The following is a 21,924-nucleotide window of genomic DNA, read 5'->3' as shown; positions in this document are numbered from 1 at the left end:
TAAGGCTAGGTTCAGACAGAAATTCAGTCGTAAAATTTCCGTCAGAAATTCCGCGTGCTAAAATGTCTAGTGTAGTGAATGGTTTTCCGTTCACAAATTCACACTTCGGAATTTGTGAAGCGGAAAATCCGCTTAGTAAATCCGCTTAGAAATTTCCGCCTGAAGAAAGGCGGTGCTCTTTCTTCAGGCGGAATTCCTCGCGGAACACATTGCAGTCTATGGGAGACTGCAGTGTCTGCACGGTCCTAGCGCCGACTTATTCAGTCGGCGCAGGCGGAACTCAGAATCTCCGGGCGGAAATTTTCTGCCCGGAGATTCCAAAGTCTGAACCTAGCCGAATGCTTAACATTTTCCACCTACAGACCCATATGAGGGCTTTTTTTTATTTTATTTTACTACTTTAAAAAAAATTATGTACCTAAATTAGTATGCACAAAATTGTCATCTTCTGACCCCTATAACTTTTATTTTTCTGTATACCTGTTTGAATGATGGCTTATTTTTTTGCCGTGATCTGTTGTTTGTTTTGGTACCATTGTGGCATTGATTGAACTTGTTTGATTGCCTTTTATTTAATTTTTTCTTTTTCTGTTTTACGCCATTTACCATACTGGATAAATGTTATGTTTTAATAGTCCGGAAAATTATGCATTCAATGATACCGAAGATGTTTATTTTTGTTATGTTTTTATTTGAAAAAGGGGGTGAATTGAACTTTAAATATTTTTTTTTTTTTTTTTTTTACACACTAAGTCCCCTTAGGGAACTTTTAAGAGGAATCCTTAGATTCCTAAGACAGATCAGATCAATGCAGTTCCATTGAACTGTCCATATCATGGGTACAGGACGTGTTTCTGCATATCTGCCTTTCTCAGCTGTCTGCCATATCTTGAAGGCAGATGTGCCAAAATGTGTTCTGTACCCATAATATAGACAAAAAACCTTTTATGATCAAGCAACACTGGTAAGTGCTGGCATACCTTTACCTTGTGCACCACTACAACACATGCATGGAAGTGTCGACTTATCCACTACTACGTCTATCGATTGCAGAAGCGGGACCAGGAAGCAAAGAGAGGAAAGCCCCCTACGGCTATCTCTACAGTAGATAGCTAGTTAGGTGCCCGTTCCATACACCCTGAGCGAAACCAAGATGGACTAGATCCGTGATAGGTCACAAAGGGGTTAAAGGATGAAGTCCATAGTGAAAATCATTAGCTTTTTATAATCTTTGATAATCTTCATCCTTCTCTAAACTTTGTGCATATTCTTTTTTTTCCAATTACATATGGATAGAGTTATGAGAGCTCAATCCACATATATTGTACAGTTACTGAGGTGGATAAATAATCTGCCTGAGCCAATATGTGGTGCAATTTGGGCAACCTCACCCAAAAACAACCATTTACACATTGGCCCTCATTTACTAACAGCATTCCGACTCTCTATCAGGTTGTGCCCCTAAATTCTGTGTAAATTCTGAATGTGCGACAGAAAAAATCCGACCGAATCAGAAACACTGAGTAAAATAAAAAATCCTACAAAATGGGCGTGCTTTTTTGGGGAAAAGGGGCATGTTTCCCTACATTTCATCCAAAATCACTCGTCTTTCTGAAAACCACTCTGAAAATCATGTGAATTTGCTGGGAAGAAAACCTTACACTTTAAAGCATGTATAAAGTTTCTGAAAGTGGAGTAAATTAGTAAATACCATAGGAAAAAAGGTAAAAAAAGCAAAAAAAAACAAAACCTACACTCCACTCTTAGTAAATCAGGGCCATTGTTTCGAACACACTTTGGAAAGTGTTGGTGATGTCATCAAAAGGTTGTGACAAAGTGTACAAATTTTTTATGCACATTTTTAGCATACAACTAGACCAACTAATAGTGAACTGAGTGAACCATTTTTATAAATCTAGTTAATTCCTAGACTGCTTAGTCTGAGTTTACGATATACAACTTGTACAGTTTTTATTTATTCTCCCCCCACTATATTGTATATAGGAAGATTGTTTGTTTTTATTCCACGATTTATTATTTATAAACCTCAAACTCCCTTTTGTTTTCAGTTGCAGAAGAAACCTACGTAGAGCAACTTGAAAATCCAGATAACCCACTACAGTGTCCTATAAAATTGTATGACTTCTATCGCTTTAAATGGTAAGTTTTTTTTTTAAACTACAGATAATGGATTAGTAATGATCAATTTGGTCATATTGGTTGTCTTTTTAATTAGCTTCTTAGAAACTGTGGCATAACAAAATGTGGCATGTTTTATTACTTCAGTAATAACAGTATAACCGTGTACTGTCTCCCCTTGCGTTAGTAAAGCAGGTGAATGTTTCCCCTCCTTTTTGAGCCACGTTTTTCTTTTCATGTTAAAAGACAGAGGAAAATGAATCTACTTTATGTGATGTAAAATAGATCTCATTTTCAGATTATTTTAGACAAATCAAGAAATCCATGCATTTTCTCATCCAATATATGATGCAGTCAGAGACAAAAAGGGGGGAGATTTATCAAAACCTGTCCAGAGGAAAAGTTGCTGAGTTACCCATAGCAACCAATCAGATCACTTCTTTAATTTTTGTAAAGGACTGATTGGTTGCTATGGGCAACTCAGCAACTTCTCCTCTAGACAGGTTTTGATAAATCTCCCAGGTCTTGATAAAGTTTTTAATTGCAGTGATTGAATACAAAACCAGAGATCATTTTAAGAGAAGTCTTATCTTTCCTTCATATGTGTCCTCAAAGGTTATCATTGGTTCCTGGCTTTGTATTCAATCATTGCAACTAAAAACCTGAATGTGTAAATGCACTGTAAGGCCTGGTTCACATTATAATCAGTTGGAATATCCACAAGGAATTCTGTGTGGTTTGAACATGCAGCAGCCTCCCACTGATATCAGTGAGAATTCCCCTACTCAGTTCACATGTTCCATGAAACTTCAGACAAGGTATTGAATTCTGGCAGAAGATTGAACATGCCAGAGAATTTCTGGAACATGCGCTTATGTCAATGGGACAGCACCAATTCCAGATCATTTTTTGCTGGTATGTTAAGTGACCAAAAATCAGCAATTCTGGACTTCCTGTATACAGCCCGTATACTTAGGGTGCCGATCTGACAGCACTGAATTAGGTAAGGGACCTTCGGCCATCGTCTAAAACCCCCGTGATTACACCAAAGAGGTCCGGATCAGCCCCCCTGAAGGATCGTCAACTGTATATTTTACTTATTTTACATCAAAGTACATGGCAGGATCTAAAGGGTTAATGCCAGGAATTTTACATGATCGCTGATACCCAACATGAGCTGTGAGTCCTGGCTGCTTATAGCAGCCTTTTCTTGTCTTTGCAGAGCTGATCTTGCTTGAAAGTCCCTTTTAATGGTCTATTCACACGTACAGTATTCTGTGCAGATTTGATGCGCAGGATTTTCTGCTGCAGATTCCAATGTAAACTGAACACAGCTTGAAATCCTACACATCAAATCTGCACAGAATACTGTATGTGTGAATAGACCCTAAAGGGGTATTCCACCCTTTAGACATCTTATCCCCTATTCAACGGCCTTCATACCCCTTCCCATAGACCTGAATGGAGGGAGTGTGGTGTGGCGTCACGTCTCGGGAGCAGCTCCTGGCACAGAACGGCAGGGGCTGCATGGAGAACATAGGGGTCCCAGCGGCGGGACCCCTGCAATCAGATATCTTATTCCCTATCCTCTAGCCTGTAAATGGGAAAAAAATGATGCTTCAGTGCCTAAACATGCAAATACTTTTATTGCTATAAATCCCATATTAGTGTTCTTAAATCTAGTGGAAACTCTTCGCAGAAGAAGGCAGAGTCAAAAGTGCATGCATGCCTTTTGACAATTTTGTGATTTTATTTATTAATAACGTTTGCGTGACTTGATAACCTATTGATTTAAATTTTTTTTACATATATTGATGTTTATTGTGTAACTTGACTTTATGGCTCTGATAAGTTACTGTTTTTTCCCAGTCCTCAGGGAGCTCGAGGACCCACAGATGCCTTCTATTTGGTCCCGGAACCAGTAGTTGCACCTAATAGCCCCATCTGGTATTCTGGGCAGCCTGTAAATGAAGAGGTGATGGAGCAAATGCTGACTCGCATTTTACTTGTTAAAGAGGTCCAGGAAGCACACGCTTCATCCCGCATTTCTGCATACTAATCACTTGCTTGTACTATATATCTGTATTTTCAGCTGTTTGTATATACAACTATTTGTAAAGCATGACGAAGAGGTGTAGACTTTTTACTGTAGTGTACTTTATCCCACAGAAAAACTATTGCTTTGAATTTACAAGGCATTTACTGACCACAGTCTGGTATGTTTGCAATGTACAAAAAGCACATTTTGCTGAATTTTTTTTAATTTTCTATATATATAGTTTATGCTGACACTACATTGAGCACTATTTAACATTGTATATGCAGTGCGGAAATCACTTATATGGAGTAAATGTCCACTCCAACTTACTTATGATTTTTCTAATGTAAATATTCAGCTTTTTTGTGTGTCCATATAAGCAAATGCATATATGATCAATTCTTACCTTAAGTCTTATGATTAAGAAATATGTACCATATGAAAGACTGTATGTACGAAATCATTGTTTGTAACAAGCCCTTAGCATCTGTATAATTTATTAATCAGTTTAGTGCAATGCAACCATAATCATGTTCCGAATGAAACATGCTGAAATTATGGAATTGTACTGTTTTTTTCCTTTATGAAAGGAGAAGGCTTCCATGACTGGCCTACATGCTGAGGAACATAATTTTCAAGGGAATCCTCAGGTTTTGCAAGAATTATAGACATTTACAAAAATGTCTACATATAATGGGAAGTTTTGTTTATTTTTTTTGTTCATTATTTGCTGTTATGGAAGAAAGTGTAAGCTGCATTCATGGGAAGCTTTAATGCTGTTGGATTATTTCCAGCCTTTGTGTTTGACGTAGTGGGTGTAATTTGTGCCTAAGTAAAATGTCACTACAAATTTGACACTTTATTGGTTAACACCTACATTTGTGTTTGCACAGAAGGATTGCACATCATGCTGAGAAAAAAATAACTATACAACCTTACCTCAAAAATCCAGTCATGCCGTGCCTTAACACAATCCAGGCACTTGGATTTCTTTCAGTGGTGACTGTAATGTAAATTTTGATTACTTGTGTTTTTAGTAAGTTCACTTTTACAGGGAGATTTGTATATTTTCACAGAAGATTTAACATGGAAATCACTAATAGGTAATGAGTTTGTTATATCTGATGTATGCTAGATTTCTGGTATCTTTGTTATTTAATACAGATTGAGCACTAATTTTGATTTGAAATAAAAACTGCAATTGAATGTATTTTGTTGGCTGTAGAAACCTATTTAATTTGTTTCCATACCTATTGTTTAGGTTTCATCACTAGGCTGGCCTAAGTGTATTATTGGTGTAAGGTACCTTCATGCAGCAGTATTTTTGGTCTTTATCAAGTTTGTATCTTTCTTTTCAAAGGAGCAGACTCCATCAAAGGAAGATATTAGGCATGTGATGTGCAGACTCAGCATGTGCGGGAGTGAACATGTCCAATCTGTTGCAGGGAATTAGAATAACTGTAACTTGGTTTGCTGACGTACTCGTATAATCCTTTACAAACTGTAAATGTCTTATATTTATAAGGATCTCTAAAACCATATGGTAGAATCTTATACAGAGAAATCTGTTTTACAACTGAAGACTATGTAACCACATAGTATTTCGGCACTCATTTTGGTGCAGATTACGCACTAAAATAAGAACCGTAAAATGCTGCACTGCTCGCTCTACTTTTTAGTAGGAATATGCTCTGCAGTTCACACTAATTTTGGTGCATGTGTTTTCAGCACACATTTTTATTACAGAATGTTAAGTGGCATGTCACCTATTCTGATTCACGACCGTTAGTGTAGCCTAGGATTCCTATTTTATCATTACTATCTCGGTTACATGTTGCTCTTTATATTCTTATGTAGTATATAGTTTGATACATTTTCTGATGACCATTACAGATGCTTTTATTTGTAGACCTTATTACTTTTGTTCCTCTCATCTTTCTTTTCTTATTGTCATACTGTAGTGTATAATGACTTGTTTTTTTATTTTACACAGACTGGTGCATCTCGTTGTTTTCAAGACGAGTCTCAAAATGTAATCTGTAAAAGCAAATTAAAACCAGTGAAAATATGCATGCACCTACATGAAAAATAAAATTGGTAAAAAGATGAAAAGTATATAAATCTATATCGAATATCATATGTGAGAAATAAGTGCCGGTCAAATAGATAAGGATTTAATGCAAGTGTATGCAAGCTGCGTATTTTGGATCAACAATGGTAATTGACACTGTTTTTGAAACTAAATTCATGATGAGAGCTTAGAGGGGTATTCTGGTTTCAGAAAATTGTATTGAAAGATGATCATTCGAAGAAATATAACATACTAATATAGTGTTAACACTAAAGCATACTGAAGCCAGTACAATTTGTGATAACACCTGACAGGAAGTTGTGTAGTTCTTTTATTTTCAGTGTGGTATTGTCTCAACAGCTCACTGGCTCCTCTTTCTCTCTTCAAAGACATCACATAATGAATGCTCTGCTGTCTCTGGTGGTGTGACTAAACCTTGTCTCTCAGCTCCTGAATAGCTTCCTGAGTGATGTCACCATTTCTGAGTAGCCCTTACCGCATTATATCATAATTATCCTGTCATATACGTCTTTATTGGGACATTTAGGGAAAATAAGACTGTGTTCACAGCATGCTGCCTTGTGCTGAGCAATAACACAAGCAGAAGAGCAGACAAGGGAATAAGTGCTGCAACTTCATGTTCGGCTACAGCTCTGGCGCAGTCTGTTTTAGAACTACAATAAACAAAAAAATCGCGACCTAACCCTAAAACAGTAAGTCTTAAAGCTATGAATTTGAAAGGGTTATCTGCCTGGAAGTTTTTTTTTTTTTTTTTTTTAAAGAACACTGCATGTTCTCCAGTGTATATTTAAAAATATCACTGTACTCCCATGGATACCATAGCACTTGATCCAGCTGAGCATGCACATTTTTGAATGGGGAGAGGAAACATAGGAATGGGCATAATTAAATTTAATATGCAGCATATTTTCTTACAAATCTGTTACAATGTTATTCCAAGTAGAATACATTCACAGCTAGTTGCTACCAGTTAAGGCGTGCCCCTACAAAACTCAGATACTGTCCAATCATTGATGACCGTGTCAGGCTATGTAGGGACTCACTCCATAGACAATGGAAATGGTAACACCCAGTTGTCAATTTATCCATACTTTAAGGAGGAATAGCAGGAACCACACTGAAAAGATATAAACAGGAGCTTCAGAATTATGTTGGGGGTAATAAAAGTATTTATGAAAGGGGTACTCCTGCTCCATGTAGCACGTGGCGTTCAGAATTTTTGTTTCTAATCGGTGGTTGTGGCAGCAGTGGGCGTGATGTCATGCCACACCCCTTGAGACATCTTTCCCCCCCTCCATTCATGCCTATGGGAGAAACAAATATTTTGAATGCCAAGAGCAGCAGCGTACCCCTTTTAAAGCATTGTCAGGCGAGTAACCCCATTTTTATCATAAAATAGACAGCACTACCTAAAAATATCTGGGGTGGTTGAAAAAAAAAAAAACTCAAATTTGCAACTTTTAAGTTGTTTCGTTGATATCTTTATTCGGTAGATCAATCCTAGAGATGAGCAAACTTTTCAAAAGTTCAGCTCTGCTGGTTCGCCAAACTCAGGCAAAAAGTTCTGGTTCTGTCTTAAGCTGTACTTTACCAATTGCCCAATATGTATGTAGAACACTGTAAGAACCCTAACAGTCCTGTATAACAGCTAGATCACCTGTGAGCGTATATATGCACTTCTGAGCGGTTTCTAACCCCCTAACTTGTTAAAGGGGTACTCCGGGGAACTAAATCCAGAGCCCATCCCTTCCCTCTCACAAAACTATGTATTTGTTCAAATATCATTCCTTAGCTATATGGAGCAGTTTTCCCTCCTTCAGCTGTCACTTACATGTAGGGAGTGGGAGAAATATGTAATTCTCAAATCCACCTTGTCCCCTCAGTGAGAGCTAGTCCCCTCCCTTCAAGACAACACCATGTGATCTCTGTCTGGTCTAGAGCTCTGGCTGTACAGCCATACCTCCCCCCCCCCCCCCCCCCCCCCCCCCCCCCTCTCCCTGTGTGTCTGAGAGAAGCTCAAAGATTCTCAGTCTCCTCAGCCCTGCCCTTTGTCTACATAGATCTAATCACTGCTGCCATTCAGCCATGATTTATTGCTGGGGGAAAGGATAGTTTAAAAGAAAAGACATGTAGTGTGTGAGGAAGACTGTTTACAACAACATGCACACAGATAGCGAAAGTGAAAGCAATTGGCTGGCAGCCATTACAGAGTTGCACTGACTTCTGGGAGTTGTAGTCTGTGCTGCAAACAAGGAAAAAAAAATATTTAGGAGACATTGGGCCAAAGGAGCTGCCAAAACCACATGGATAACTACAGGAGACATACAACAGGTATTGTGGTGGCTTTGGGGCATTTTTTATTTTTCTTAACCTCCCCGGAGTACCCCTTTAAGAACCCCTTCTACGACAGGGGTTCAGGAGCTAAGCCCGTGTCATAGCGGTGTGGTCCCAGCAGCTATCTGCTGCCGGGAGTAGTGTCTATTGCTGGACGTTATTAACCCCTTAAATGCCATGATCAAAGTTTATTGCGGCATCTAAAATAAAAAAATTAAAACTGTTACGGCATCTCAGCCTAGCTGATCGGGACCACCATGGTGTCCAGATCAGCTGAGAAGACTGTGGGAGGGCCCTTACCTGCCTCCTTTCTGTCCAATCAGTGGCTCTATGCTCCAGGAAGTCTCAGCAGCCTGGAGCAATGGAGCACCGATAACACTGATCAATGCTATAGCATAGCATCTAACAGTGTATGCAATCCAAGGATTGCATGCAATAGACCCCTATGAGGACTAAAAAAAATTGCGTAAAAAAAAGTTACATGTGAATTAACCACTTTCCTAATAAGCTTGAAGCACACACCCAAAAAAAATAATGTAAACAAAAATAAACATGTGGTATCATCATGTGCGTAATTGTCACCAATAAACCTTTTATTTTAATTAAACGGCGTGATCAATGTAGTATACGTAAAAAAAAAAGTCCAAAATTGCATTTTTTTTTATAAGGTGTAATTTTTACCGAAAAATGTATTGCTTAGAAACTGAAGCTGCCAAAAATTACAAAATGGCGTGCTTTTTCACAATTTATTTTTTTTACCTATACATTTTGTGGTGATTGTCATTACAAAATGAATTTGGTAGGGCAAAAAAAACAAGCACTCGTTTAGGTTTGTAGGTGGAAAATTGAAAGCGTTATGATTTTTAGGTGAAGAGGAAAAGACAAAAGTGCAAAAATAAAAACCTTAAGGGGTTAAGGATAATGGGCGTAAATGAAAGTTCTGATACCCTAGTACATGGAGCTGTACTCTCTTCATGCAAGGCAGGTTTTAGCTGCTGTCAGCTGCTGGGGACCCACCAGTGATGGAGGACATCACCATTAATCCTTAAGATGCTGTGCTTTGTACGACTCATCGGACCTTTCGCGTCATAACCACAGGGGTCCGATGGCGGCCAGGCAAAAAACAAACATATTTGGTTTCAGCGCATGCATAACTATCAAATATAATGTTAAGAATCCAGCTTGGTGAACGGGGTAAACTTAAAAAAAAAGGTCAAAAATTGCGGTTTTTTTCTTTAAATTACATTCCAAAAAATGTTATAAAAAGTGACTAACCTGTTAGGGATGCAGGGCGTACATTTACGCCTTCATCCCGTTTAGCAGGTTTAAACCGTTCTCACCAGTGGAGAACGGGTTAAACCCGGTGGGTCCCTGTTGCTATGGGCATCCAGGACCCACGGCTCATACCGGGCACGCCATTATCCCTTTAGACGCCGCAATCAAAGTTGATTGTGGCGTCACAAGCGAAAGAATCGCGGCAGCTCAGCTGAGCTGATCAGGACTATCGCGACAAAATTGTGATGTCCTGATAAGCTTACCGGATGACAGGAGGGTGCTTACCTGCCTCTCTGTTGTCCAATCGGCGATCTGCTCCATGCCTCAGCAGGCAGGAGCAGCAGAGCACCGAGAACACTGTTCAATGCTATGCTAATTTTTTTTCCACCGGAGACCCCTTTAAGGACGCAGGGCACGCAGGACCCTTGTCTTATCCTAGACAATGCCAGGAATTAACCCTTTAGACTGCGCAATCAACGTTGATTGCAGTGTCTAAATGTGGGAAATTAGCTTGCCGGCAAGCTCGGCAGAATTGCGTAGTCCCGATCAGCTGAGAGGACAGTGGGAGGTGCCTTACCCGCTTTCTTGCAGTCTGAACAGCATTCCTTAAAAGTGTACTTCTCCTTTAACTTCCCCTGTGCCCAGGCTGCAAAAACTAAAACTAAAAAATAAACCTTTAAATGGGCACTGTCACCAACTTTTTTGACATGTTGTAGTACTTATGTACTACAACATATCTGTAATATATTTTCATTATTTCTTTTTTCATTTTGAGGGTGAATTTTACGTTTGAAAACCAGTCACTAGGGGTCTCCCTCCTAGTGGCCGGCTGCAGCTTGGTGTGACGTCACACCTGAATTCGGACTGATTGCGGCCAGGCAATCAGTCCTTATTCACTGCGCTGGCTCCCTGCCTGTCATTCAGACAGGCGGGAGTGAGCGCATTGGCTCCCCGGCCACTGGCTGGGAGGCCACTCCTCCCGCACATGTCATCGCGGCCGCTGCCGGACTCTGCAGTATCAGTAAGCATCAGAAGGAGGGGGGGGGGGGGGGTGTGTGTTTGTGACGGGGGAACGGGGTATGCAGGGGGGGGGGGGGGGGTTGGGTGGTGATGGACGGAACAGGGTATGCGGCGGGCGTAGCGCCGCATGGCACTGTTATAATTAATCTACACAGGGTGCCTCCAGCTGTTTCATTATTACTACTCCCAGCATGCCCTGACAGCCAATAGATGTCAGGGCAAGCTGGGAGTTGTAGTGGTGAAACAGCTGGAGGCACCCTGTGTAGATGAACTAAGGGCAGAAGTCCCCCCCAACAGGCATCAGTGACGTGGTGCCTGCTGGGGAAGTCTGCCTGGTAGTGAGCACACTACCAGGCAGACAAAAAGTTATTTTTAATATAGTAAAAAAATTAAAAGCAGGGAGGGGGTTAGGGATAGATGGGCAATAGGTAGGGACAGAAAAAAATATATAGGATGATGGTAGATACCCTTTAACTCACCTTTCTATGTTCCCCTGTTGTGCTGATATCAGTGTCCGGTTCCTCCGGTGATGCTCGGCTTCCTGATTCTTAGGCTTGGAACATCACACTGCAGTCAGCGTATCGTCGGGCGCAGCGATGTCCCGCCTCGACCAGTGATAGGCTGAGCGCAATGTCATTTAAGGAGCCTGGGCGGCAGGGAGAAGGCGGGTCGAGCTCCTTACATGACAGTGCAGCGCGCTCAGCCTATCACTGGCTGAGACGGGACATCGTTGTGGCCAGCGATACGCTGACTGCAGTGTGACATTCCGAGCTTAAGAAGCAGGAAGCAGAGCATCACCGGAGGAACGGGACACCGATATCGGGAGAACGTAGGAAGGCGAGTTAAAGTTTGGTTTTTTTTAGTAGCCCGGGCACAGGGGAAGTTAAGTGTTGCGCTGCAGTTCTCCTTTAAGTGCAGGAAGCAATTAGTCCCTTCCCTAATAAAAGTTTAAATCGCCCCCCTTTTTCAAATAAAATAATGTAAACAAAACATGTGGTATTGCTGCATGCTTAAATAAACTGCACGTTCAGTAGTGTAAATGTAAAAATATGACTGTCAGTTTCGCTTTAACCCCTTAAGGACTTGGCGTTTTTGCATTTTCATTTTTTTCTCATCACCTTCTAAAAATCATAACTTTCGATTTTGCACCTAAAAATCCATATGATGGCTTATTTTTTGCGCCACCAGTTCTACGTTGCAAAAATCCACGGCAAAACGTAAAAAAAAAAAATCATTCTGCGACAAAATTGAAGAAAAAATTTCATTTTGTAACTTTTGGGGGCTTCCATTTCTACGCAGTGCATTTTTTGGTCAAAATGACACCTTATCTTTATTCTGTAGGTCCATACGGTTAAAATGATACCCTACTTATATAGACCATAGAAGAAGAGGTTCCAGCTCCCGAAATTTTTTTATAAGTTTTAAAAGTCCAAAATGTATTCAGTCCATATTAAAATCAAAAAGGAAAAACACCCTGTGGTTAAAAACCCCCCCCACGCCGACGCGTTTCGGACTGTCTAGTCATGGCACAGGAAAGGAATAGTAACTGACCTTATATATCCTTTGTAAGTAACAGATACATTCAGTAACCACCTGGTTCACTCCCGGGATCTGGCGTCTGCCGTCTTTTCCTGGGTGTAACCTCGGAATTTTCAGAATTCTCCCAACAAATTAACCCGTTAGTATATAGATGAATGGAAAACCATATTCATTCTAGGCTGCAATTCAGACCACAAGGGGAAAAAAAAATAATAATAATGTTTCACAATTCTCCCGAGAATACAGAATCATCAATAAAAGTATGAAAGATCGTTACGGGAATTTAACCCCTGTGGCTGACGTGAGTCAAGCATTAATATCCAAAAAGCCTCCCTTTTGAAAACCTTATGTGACCAATCACCCCCTCTTGGGGGGCGGGGTACCCGTTCTATCCCCGTTACTTGTATGGTCTGTGGGTCACCCGCATGCATCTCCACTATATGTCTGCTGAGACCAGATAAAGTACGGCTGCCTGCCCCTTGTTTCACATAAAAATGCTCGTAAAAACTTTTTTTTAGTTTCCTAGAGGTGCAGCCTATATACTGCAGATTGCACTGAGTACTGATTGCTGAGTAGACTACATGAGTAGTATCACAGTTAATAAAGGAATTAATATCAAATAATTTACCATTTTCTGGTGAATAAAACTGCTTACTGTGTACCATATGTTTACAAAGGCTGCATCTCGCATGTGAGCATCTATAGTTACCTTTAGTGCTCAACCAACTGTCTTTCTTGGGCATTCTAAAATCACTATTTGACAATCTCCCTTGTAATGATTTGCCTTTTTTCGCAACAATCCGTACTCCATTGTTTAAGATCTTACAGTTCTCCTAATTATCAAGAACAGGGAGATGTTTGTTTATAATATTCTTGATTTGGTTGAATTGGACACTATAAGGTGTAGAGAAGGTTACAGGATGGTTAGTTTTTCCCTCATTATGACTCTTTAATGCAGTCGACTCAGTTTCAAGGTACTTATTCCGACTTTTGCTATCCACTATACCCTTGGCTCTACATAAAATGTTATGATAACCCCTTTTACGTAATCTCATTATGATATCCCTGCACGATTCTTCATAAGCATCATTATTGGACGAGGCCCTTTTAGCCCTCACAAATTCTCCTATAGGGAGATTTCGGGTCACATGCTTTGGGTGACAACTTGTGGCACACAAAACACTGTTTCCCGATGTCGGTTTGCGAAAGAGGTTTGTATGGATATCACCTGTAATGGGGTCCCCCAAAAGTGTAATATCTAAAAAATTTATACAATTACCTCCCCACTCCAAAAATGTATTCCCTCCTCCTTTGCGACCAATTGTGGCAGGGATTGATGCAGTGCTTGAAAGATTGGGAGCCTGGATTGATAGCTTACTCCAACCCCTTGCAAGTACGTACAGTGGGATATATTCGAGATACTAAGTCTCTTTTAACAGCGGTGACATGGGAACAGAAATATGCATGGTTGTCATGTGATGTGGCATCCCTATATTCTTGTATACCACATATACAAGCTCTGTCTGCTGTAGAATACCACATAAGAAAATATAGTACGTACGATGATAATATCTGCCATTACATTTTGGATGTGTTAAATTTTTTACTCACAAACAATTATTTTCGTTTTGATGATGACTTTTTCATTCAGATATCAGGTTGTCCTATGGGTGCTAAATTCTCACGACCTTAGCCAAATCTTTTTATGGCGTACTGGGAGGAGTGTCATCTATATTCTGCCTTGAATCCATACTCATCCTATATAGGATGGTATGGCAGATATATGGATGACCTCCTCCTGGTATGGTCGGGGGATAGACAATTGGCGGAAGATTTCTTGATGTATATTAACAATAATACAATGAATTAAAAATTTGCTTTGGAGTGGGGAGGTAATTGTATAAATTTTTTAGATATTACACATTTAGGGGAACCCAATACAGGTGATATCGATACAAACCTCTTTCGCAAACCGACATCGGGAAACAGTGTTTTGTGTGCCACAAGTTGTCACCCAAAGCATGTGACCCGAAATCTCCCTATAGGAGAATTTGTGAGGGCTAAAAGGGCCTCGTCCAATAATGATGCTTATGAAGAATCGTGCAGGGATATCATAATGAGATAACGTAAAAGGGGTTATCATAACAACATTTTATGTAGAGCCAAGGGTATAGTGGATAGCAAAAGTCGGAATAAGTACCTTGAAACTGAGTCGACTGCATTAAAGAGTCATAATGAGGGAGAAACTAACCATCCTGTAACCTTCTCTACACCTTATAGTGTCCAATTCAACCAAATCAAGAATATTATAAACAAACATCTCCCTGTTCTTGATAATTAGGAGAACTGTAAGATCTTAAACAATGGAGTACGGATTGTTGCGAAAAAAGGCAAATCATTACAAGGGAGATTGTCAAATAGTGATTTTAGAATGCCCAAGAAAGACAGTTGGTTGAGCACTAAAGGTAACTATAGATGCTCACATGCGAGATGCAGCCTTTGTAAACATATGGTACACAGTAAGCAGTTTTATTCAACAGCAAATGGTAAATTATTTGATATTAATTCCTTTATTAACTGTGATACTACTCATGTAGTCTACTCAGCAATCAGTACTCCGTGCAATCTGCAGTATATAGGCTGCACCTCTAGGAAACTAAAAAAAACGTTTTTACGAGCATTTTTATGTTAAACAAGGGGCAGGCAGCCGTACTTTATCTGGTCTCAGCAGACATATAGTGGAGATGCATGCGGGTGACCCACAGACCATACAAGTAACGGGGATAGAACGGGTACCCCGCCCCCCAAGAGGGGGTGATTGGTCACATAAGGTTTTCAAAAGGGAGGCTTTTTGGATATTAAGGCTTGACTCACGTCAGCCACAGGGGTTAAATTCCCGTAACGATCTTTCATACTTTTATTGATGATTCTGTATTCTCGGGAGAATTGTGAAACATTATTTTTTTTTCCCTTGTGGTCTGAATTGCAGCCTAGAATGAATATGGTTTTCCATTCATCTATATACTAAGGGGTTAATTTGTTGGGAGAATTCTGAAAGTTCCGAGGTTACACCCAGGAAATGACGGCAGACGCCAGATCCCGGGAGTGAACCAGGTGGTTACTGAATGTATCAGTTACTTACAAAGGATATATAAGGTCAGTTACTATTCCTTTCCTGTGCCATGACTAGACAGTCCGAAACGCGTCGGCGTGGGGGTTTAACCACAGGGTGTTTTTCCTTTTTGATTTTAATATGGACTGAATAAATTTTGGACTTTTAAAACTTATAAAAAATTTTCGGGAGCTGGAAACTCTTCTTCTATGGTCTATCTATACCAGGACAACGGCTTGGCTTCCACTCCGGGCTTCCGAACCAATTCCTACGAGTGTCAGGATCAAATCTTTACAAACGGTGAGCTGGCTATACACCTTTTTCTTTGTTTGAATTCCTACTTATATAGGTTTGATTTTGTCGCACTTGTGAAAAAAATCATAACTACATGCAGGAAAATGTATAAGTTTAAAATTGTCATCTTCTGACCCCTGTAACTTAATTTTTCCGCATACGGGCCGGTATGAGGGCTAATTTTTTGCGCCGTGTTCTGAAGTTTTTATCGGTAAAATTTTTGCATTGATCGGACTTTTTGATCGCTTTTTATTCATTTTTTTATGATATAAAAAGTGACCAAAAATACGCTATTTTGGACTTTGGAATTTTTTTGCACGTACGCCATTGACCGTGTGATTTAATTAATGATATAATTTTATAGTTCGGACATTTACGCATGCGGCAATACCACATGTTAATTTTTATTTAGTTTTTTATTTTGAAAAGGGGGTGATTCAAACTTTTATTAGGGAAGGGGTTAAATGACCTTTAACTTTTTTTTTGCAGTGCTATAGCTCTGCACACACTGATCTCTTATGCTGATCCCTGCAAAGCCATAGCTTTGCACGGATCAGCGAGATAGGGGCTCAATTGCTCAAGCCTGTAGCTCAGGCTTGGAGCAATCAAACCCCGATCAAACGCGGCGGAGACAGGTAAGGAGACCTCCGCCTGCGTCCCAGCTGATCGGAACATCGAGCATTTACTTTCGTTTTCAGACGTGGCGATCAACTTTGATCGCCGCGTCTGAAGGGTTAACAGCGTGCGGCACAACGATAGGTGCCGCACGCTGTTAGCCCAGGGTCCCGGCTATCGTTAGTAGCCGGGACCAACCCCGTGTGATCACACCGGGACTGGGCTCAGGGCGTACAGGTACGCCCTGAGTCCTTAAGAGGTTAAGGATGCAGCGTTTTTATATTTTTACACTTTAGTTTTTTTCCTCTTCGCCTTCTAATAGCCACAACGCTTTCAATTTAGCACCTACAGACCCATATGCGGGCTTGGTTTTTGTTCCATCAATTGTACTTTGTAATGACATCAATCATTTTACCACAAAATCTAAGATTTAAAAAAAAAAAAAAAACCTGTTTGGGGTGAAATGAATGCAAATTTTTTGCGCCATTAACTGTAGTTTTTAGTGGTACCATTTTTCTTTCGAAGGGAATTCTCACTTTTTTTCCCCCAGTTTTATGGTTCTCTACCGTGCTTGTAGTGAGTTTAGCACTTTGGTAATTCACATGTTATACATCTGTCCACAGCATATCTGTTTTTTACTGACCTCTTTTCTGTGAGGGAAGTGCAGTAGTTTTTCTGGTTGCTTTTGATTGTTGTCCACACCTGCAGGCGTTGCTGTTTCTCCCCCCCCCCGCAATGGTTTTGCCCCTTTTCCACACCCCTGTAATGAATATTCATTGAACTGTTGCAGGAGGATGGCTGTCTCCTCCTGCTGTCAGCCTGCCATGTGCTCACAATGTACTGAATACCCTGTATCAGCGATGTGGCTGACATGTAACGCCTTCCCCGCCCTGGGGACCGTGTGCCCGCGGGGGGAATCTACTATCATGACTTCGCAGTCCCCACATCAGGGTATGAATTGCCAGCCCCAGCGTGCTGTCCACACATTAGGAAACTTATATGTTATGCGTGGGCGCTGCTCTGCTTCCTAGCCCCCCCCCCCCCCCAAAGCGATGTCCATCGCAAGGGTTAACTGTGAGCTGCAGCAGCACTGTACATTCTCCCCATGTCGGGGAATGAATGAATTGTGAGCGTGGGCGCAGGGTCACATATCATTAGTTCCCTGATGCTGCGGATTACCATTCATTCACGACGTGGGAAGAATGGCTCACAGTTAACTCAGGGACATTGATTTGGGGGGCGGTGTAGAAGCAGAGCAGCGCCCACGGGTAACATATGATCAGACCCTCCCCCCCACTGCTAATGAGCAGGGTGGAGAAAGGGAGTGCTGGAGGGAAAGAAAAAAAAAAAAAAAAAAGCCGGCCACAAACAGGGCTGGGCGGCGACGCAAAACAAGTTGGGCAGGCTAGAAGGCATGCTGGGAGCTGTAGTTTCTTTAAAAACTAAAAAGGCAAAATGGAAATAGATGCTACACGACATGGACCACTTGTGCAATGAAAGGAAAAGAAAGACAAAGAGCAAGCATGAGACCAGAGATAATAAGAAAACTCACCTGCAAGGGTAAGAAGAAACTGAAAAAACACATTGGCCACCAGAGTACCCCTTTAATGCCATATTTTAATAGTTCCAAGTGTTTATTTTTGTTTAAACCCCCATTTCAAATAAAATAATTTAAACTTTTATTAGGGAAGGGGTTTATTCACTTAAACTAAATTTTTTTTACTCCCCATAGGTACTATTACATGCAATCTTTTGACTGCATATACTGAACAATGTAATGCTATAATACAGCATTGATCAGTGTTATCTTTGCTCCATTACTACAGGCTGCCTGCAATGATAAAGTGTCTATCAGACAGGCTAGAGACCCTCCGCCTATCTTCTCAGACCTTGCAACAGATTTCTGGCATTTCAGACAATTCAATCAACTTTGATTGCAACATCTAAAGGGTTAATACCAGACATCACCCTGATCGGTGATGTCTGCCAATAACCATGGGTCTTGGCAGCTGAGACCAAAAGAGTATAAAGTGTGCTTCATAGACTGAGCGCAGGACATTTTCTACAGGGTTAAACATTTACGCTGTTTGCTGTGCAGGAGCATAAACATTATGGGGGAGAGCTTGCGCCCTTGGCAACCAATCAGACTGTGTTTTCATTTTCAAAAAGGCCTCTGAAAAATAAAGCAGCAATCTGATTGGTAGCAATCTTCCTCAACGAAGCCAAGGTGAATCCAGCAAGGAGTAAAAGGCTTTATTACATTTCTTTAAAATAGCACAGGACAATGCACCAGAGTGTCTTGGGTGCTCTTCATCACGGACCACGGTACCACTCCTTTCCAACTATATTTTAATAGTTTAAACCATTCTCTCTACTGTGATTGTACCCCTTGGTATATACTTTTTCCCTGAATGGTCTTTTCTGCTGCGACCCCCCCCCCCCTTTCCCAAATGTATCCCTCTTATTATTTTAGCTACAAGTACTCCCTGCATTTCTGTAAGCCTGGACATGTAAATAATGAGAAAAGGATGGTATATAAATCCATTTTCTTATTTTAGGTTTTTCACTCGTTTCTATAAAAACTAAATGCAAAAAAGAATTCCTTTCTTTTTGCGTCCTGTTGTGTCCCCAAACAGCTGCTTTTAACCACATTAGGGCTACCGATGTATTCCAGAAAAAACTTTAACACAGTCTGGGTGCTTTTTGGCTGCAAAAACTTAAGCTGAAACTGTTATTGTAAATTTGTATCCTAGGGCTTTAAGACCTCTGGAAGAAATCAGCTTTGTTCTTCTTAATTCTGGATAACCCCATCATGTGTGTCCCAAAGCAGAGGACACAAGCAAAAATTCTATATATGAATGAACTGTGTACTCCATTGGGAAATTTTATAATTCACTGCATAACAGCCTGCTTTAACCATTAAAGGGATTATCCAGGAATAGAAAGAGCTAATTTCTTTAAAAAAAAAACAGCTCCATCTGTCTCCAGGTTGGGTGTGGTTCTACAGCTCCATTCCACTCAAGTGAATAGGGCCGAGTTGTAATACCACACACAACCTGGGGACAGACGTGGAGCTGTTTTTGAAAGAAATTAGCTCTTTTCTATTCCTGGATAAGCCCTTTAGGGTATGTTCACACGGAGGAATTGGGGCGGAAATCAAGCAGAAATTTTCTGCCTCAAAATATTGTTACTTTTCCACATGAACTCAGAGATTTTGTGCGGAAATGCAGGTTTCATGCGGAGGAGGAGGAGGAGGAGTATGAAGTATTTCTATTCATAAAAAAAAAATTCATGCGGAAATTCCGCACCAATTCCGGGTGGATTCTATGCGGAAATGCTTCTGACGCAAAAAAAAAACAACAACATTGATCTCTATGGGAGAACGACGCTGGTTCCGCCTGAAAGAAAGAACATGTTCTTTCTTCAAGCGGAACAGACTTCCTCGTCAGAATTCTGCTTGAGGAAATTCAGCAGTGTGAACTGAGGGGCAGAAATTATGTACAACTCTATGGGGTTTTCACTGCTGAATGATTTGGAGAGGAAAAAGCGAGCAGATTACTCGTGGAAATTCCTCTCCAATTCCTCAGTGTGAACATATCATTAGATCAGTCCAGTACTGCTTAAGGGTAAGTATTACGGCTAACATATTAGCCTGTATTTGTGGGAGGGGCAGAGTGAACATAAACCGTTGGCTGACGTCTTTAGTCATTCCTGCCCACCCTCCCCTTTTTCTTTTAACTTCAGTCATCATATTTCATTTACTCTTATTTAGGGTATGCCCACTTTTAGGTGTTCTCTCACGCAGCAGTTATGGCACACCTCAGGCTGCTTAGATAGTTGGTACTCATGATTTGTTGATCATACTTATGTATGAATTGTAGCTGCTTAGGTAGAGTTTAGCATACGACTGTCACATCATGTAGCCCTGACCACAACTTGGCAACAATCAGCATTTTGCAAAAAGCATACAATGTGTGAAGGACTCACTTATCTTACTGTATTTTATTAGACGGTAATTACATTTTATCTGATACTGAAACACCCGGACTGCCTCAAGGACCCTGCGTCTGATCCTGATTTGTTGCTGTTTTATTGTTGTGTATAAATATTTCCACTCACCTCTATCCCTTTTAAATTGTTATACTTTTAGTAAACACCTGCTAATCACTGTAGCAGTAACATTCTATATCACTATTATACACAGTTATACCTAGAAGGACTGCATTCTTTCCTTGTTTCCATTTCTAAGTCGAAAATTTTAAATCTAGAATAATCAACATTTTGTGGTAGAATTGTTTATTAAAAAATAATAATAATTGTATCAGCTAAAATTTACCTCTAATATTAAAGTACAATATTTCATGAAAAAAACAAAATATCAATGTGGCAGTGTCAATAGACTGCGGTGCCTCCGCCGGCACAATGCAAATAATGGCAGAGGTGCTGTAGTCTGTTGCCACTGCATATTATATGCAAAACACATGGAGTCTTCCTGATAAGTTGAGTAAAATGCTTCATTGGAGACATGTTTGTTATTTTATATTTGTTTCTGCAATACTTTCTTGCACATTGCACTTCTGTCTACTGTTTTGCACTTTATTAACTGCACTTTAATTGGTGAAATTGTACTAAGCTCTAGTGGTAGCCTAGGCTAAGGACAGTTAGCAGAAGCACGGGGGGGGTCGCCCCCCTTTTTTTTTTTTAGGGCGAGTGCCCCAGTTACATACCAGACAGGCTGAATACTAGTGCATTAAATATATAATCTTTTTTACAGGGTCAAATGAGGTAGATTAGGGGTAGTAAGGCACCATTGTACCTGCAGATAGTTTTTTTTCCATCTACCCTCTCACTACTTTGAGATGTTCCCTAACCATTACTTGACAACTGATGTGCATAAGAAGTAAGTAACTAGTAAGTAACCTGTGTTTGGAGTAATTATGTTGGAATACTGCCCTGCGGCCCAATCTCCGAAGGGAGAGGAATTATGGTCTGCTTCTGTATGTCACAGTATGTTGGCATTTTCTTTTATTGGTTCTCTATGAGCTGTAGCTCCCCAGTGCCACACACACACATGCAGGACCAGAACATGACACTCCCACCACCATGCTTGACTGTAGGCAGGACACACTTTCTTCAGCAAACTGTCTGCAGGCGTTTTTTTTGGACGTCATCTTCAGAGGCCAAAATCATGACCCCATAGTTGAAGTGCCTAAATTGTCACTACAAATAAGACACCACAATTGTTGAAACACAAAAGAAGAAAAATCAACACTCTCACCAGGGAGAAGAATTGGCTAACTGGGCCCAATTTTGTTGCCAAGGTTTGAGCATTAAAGGGGTACTCCGGTGAAAACCTTTTTTCTTTTAAATCAACTGGTGGCAGAAAGTTAAACATATTTGTAAATTACTTCTATTAAAAAATCTTAATCCTTCCAGTACTTATTAGCTGCTGAATGCTACAGAGGA

The 21,924-nt window shown here is 40.4% G+C and overlaps 1 protein-coding gene across 4 annotated transcripts in view; it reads left to right on the top strand.

The window, feature by feature from the left end:
* LOC130369044 (transcriptional regulator QRICH1-like) overlaps window positions 1–4,261 on the top strand; it is a 90,535-nt gene extending 86,274 nt beyond the window's left edge. For all 4 annotated transcript variants that reach the window (XM_056573729.1, XM_056573727.1, XM_056573728.1 and 1 more), the window contains exons 9-10: window positions 2,070–2,160; window positions 4,009–4,261. In XM_056573729.1, the coding sequence (XP_056429704.1) occupies window positions 2,070–2,160; window positions 4,009–4,198 (281 nt within the window). In that variant the 3' untranslated portion in view covers window positions 4,199–4,261. The remainder of the gene's footprint in view (window positions 1–2,069; window positions 2,161–4,008) is intronic.
* The last annotated feature ends 17,663 nt before the right edge of the window (window positions 4,262–21,924 follow it).

Source organism: Hyla sarda, chromosome 4, assembly GCF_029499605.1.
Source record: "Hyla sarda isolate aHylSar1 chromosome 4, aHylSar1.hap1, whole genome shotgun sequence".
Lineage (NCBI taxonomy): Eukaryota > Metazoa > Chordata > Amphibia > Anura > Hylidae > Hyla > Hyla sarda.
The sequence above is the reverse complement of the archived record's forward strand: the minus strand, read 5'-3'. Positions and strand labels throughout refer to the sequence as shown.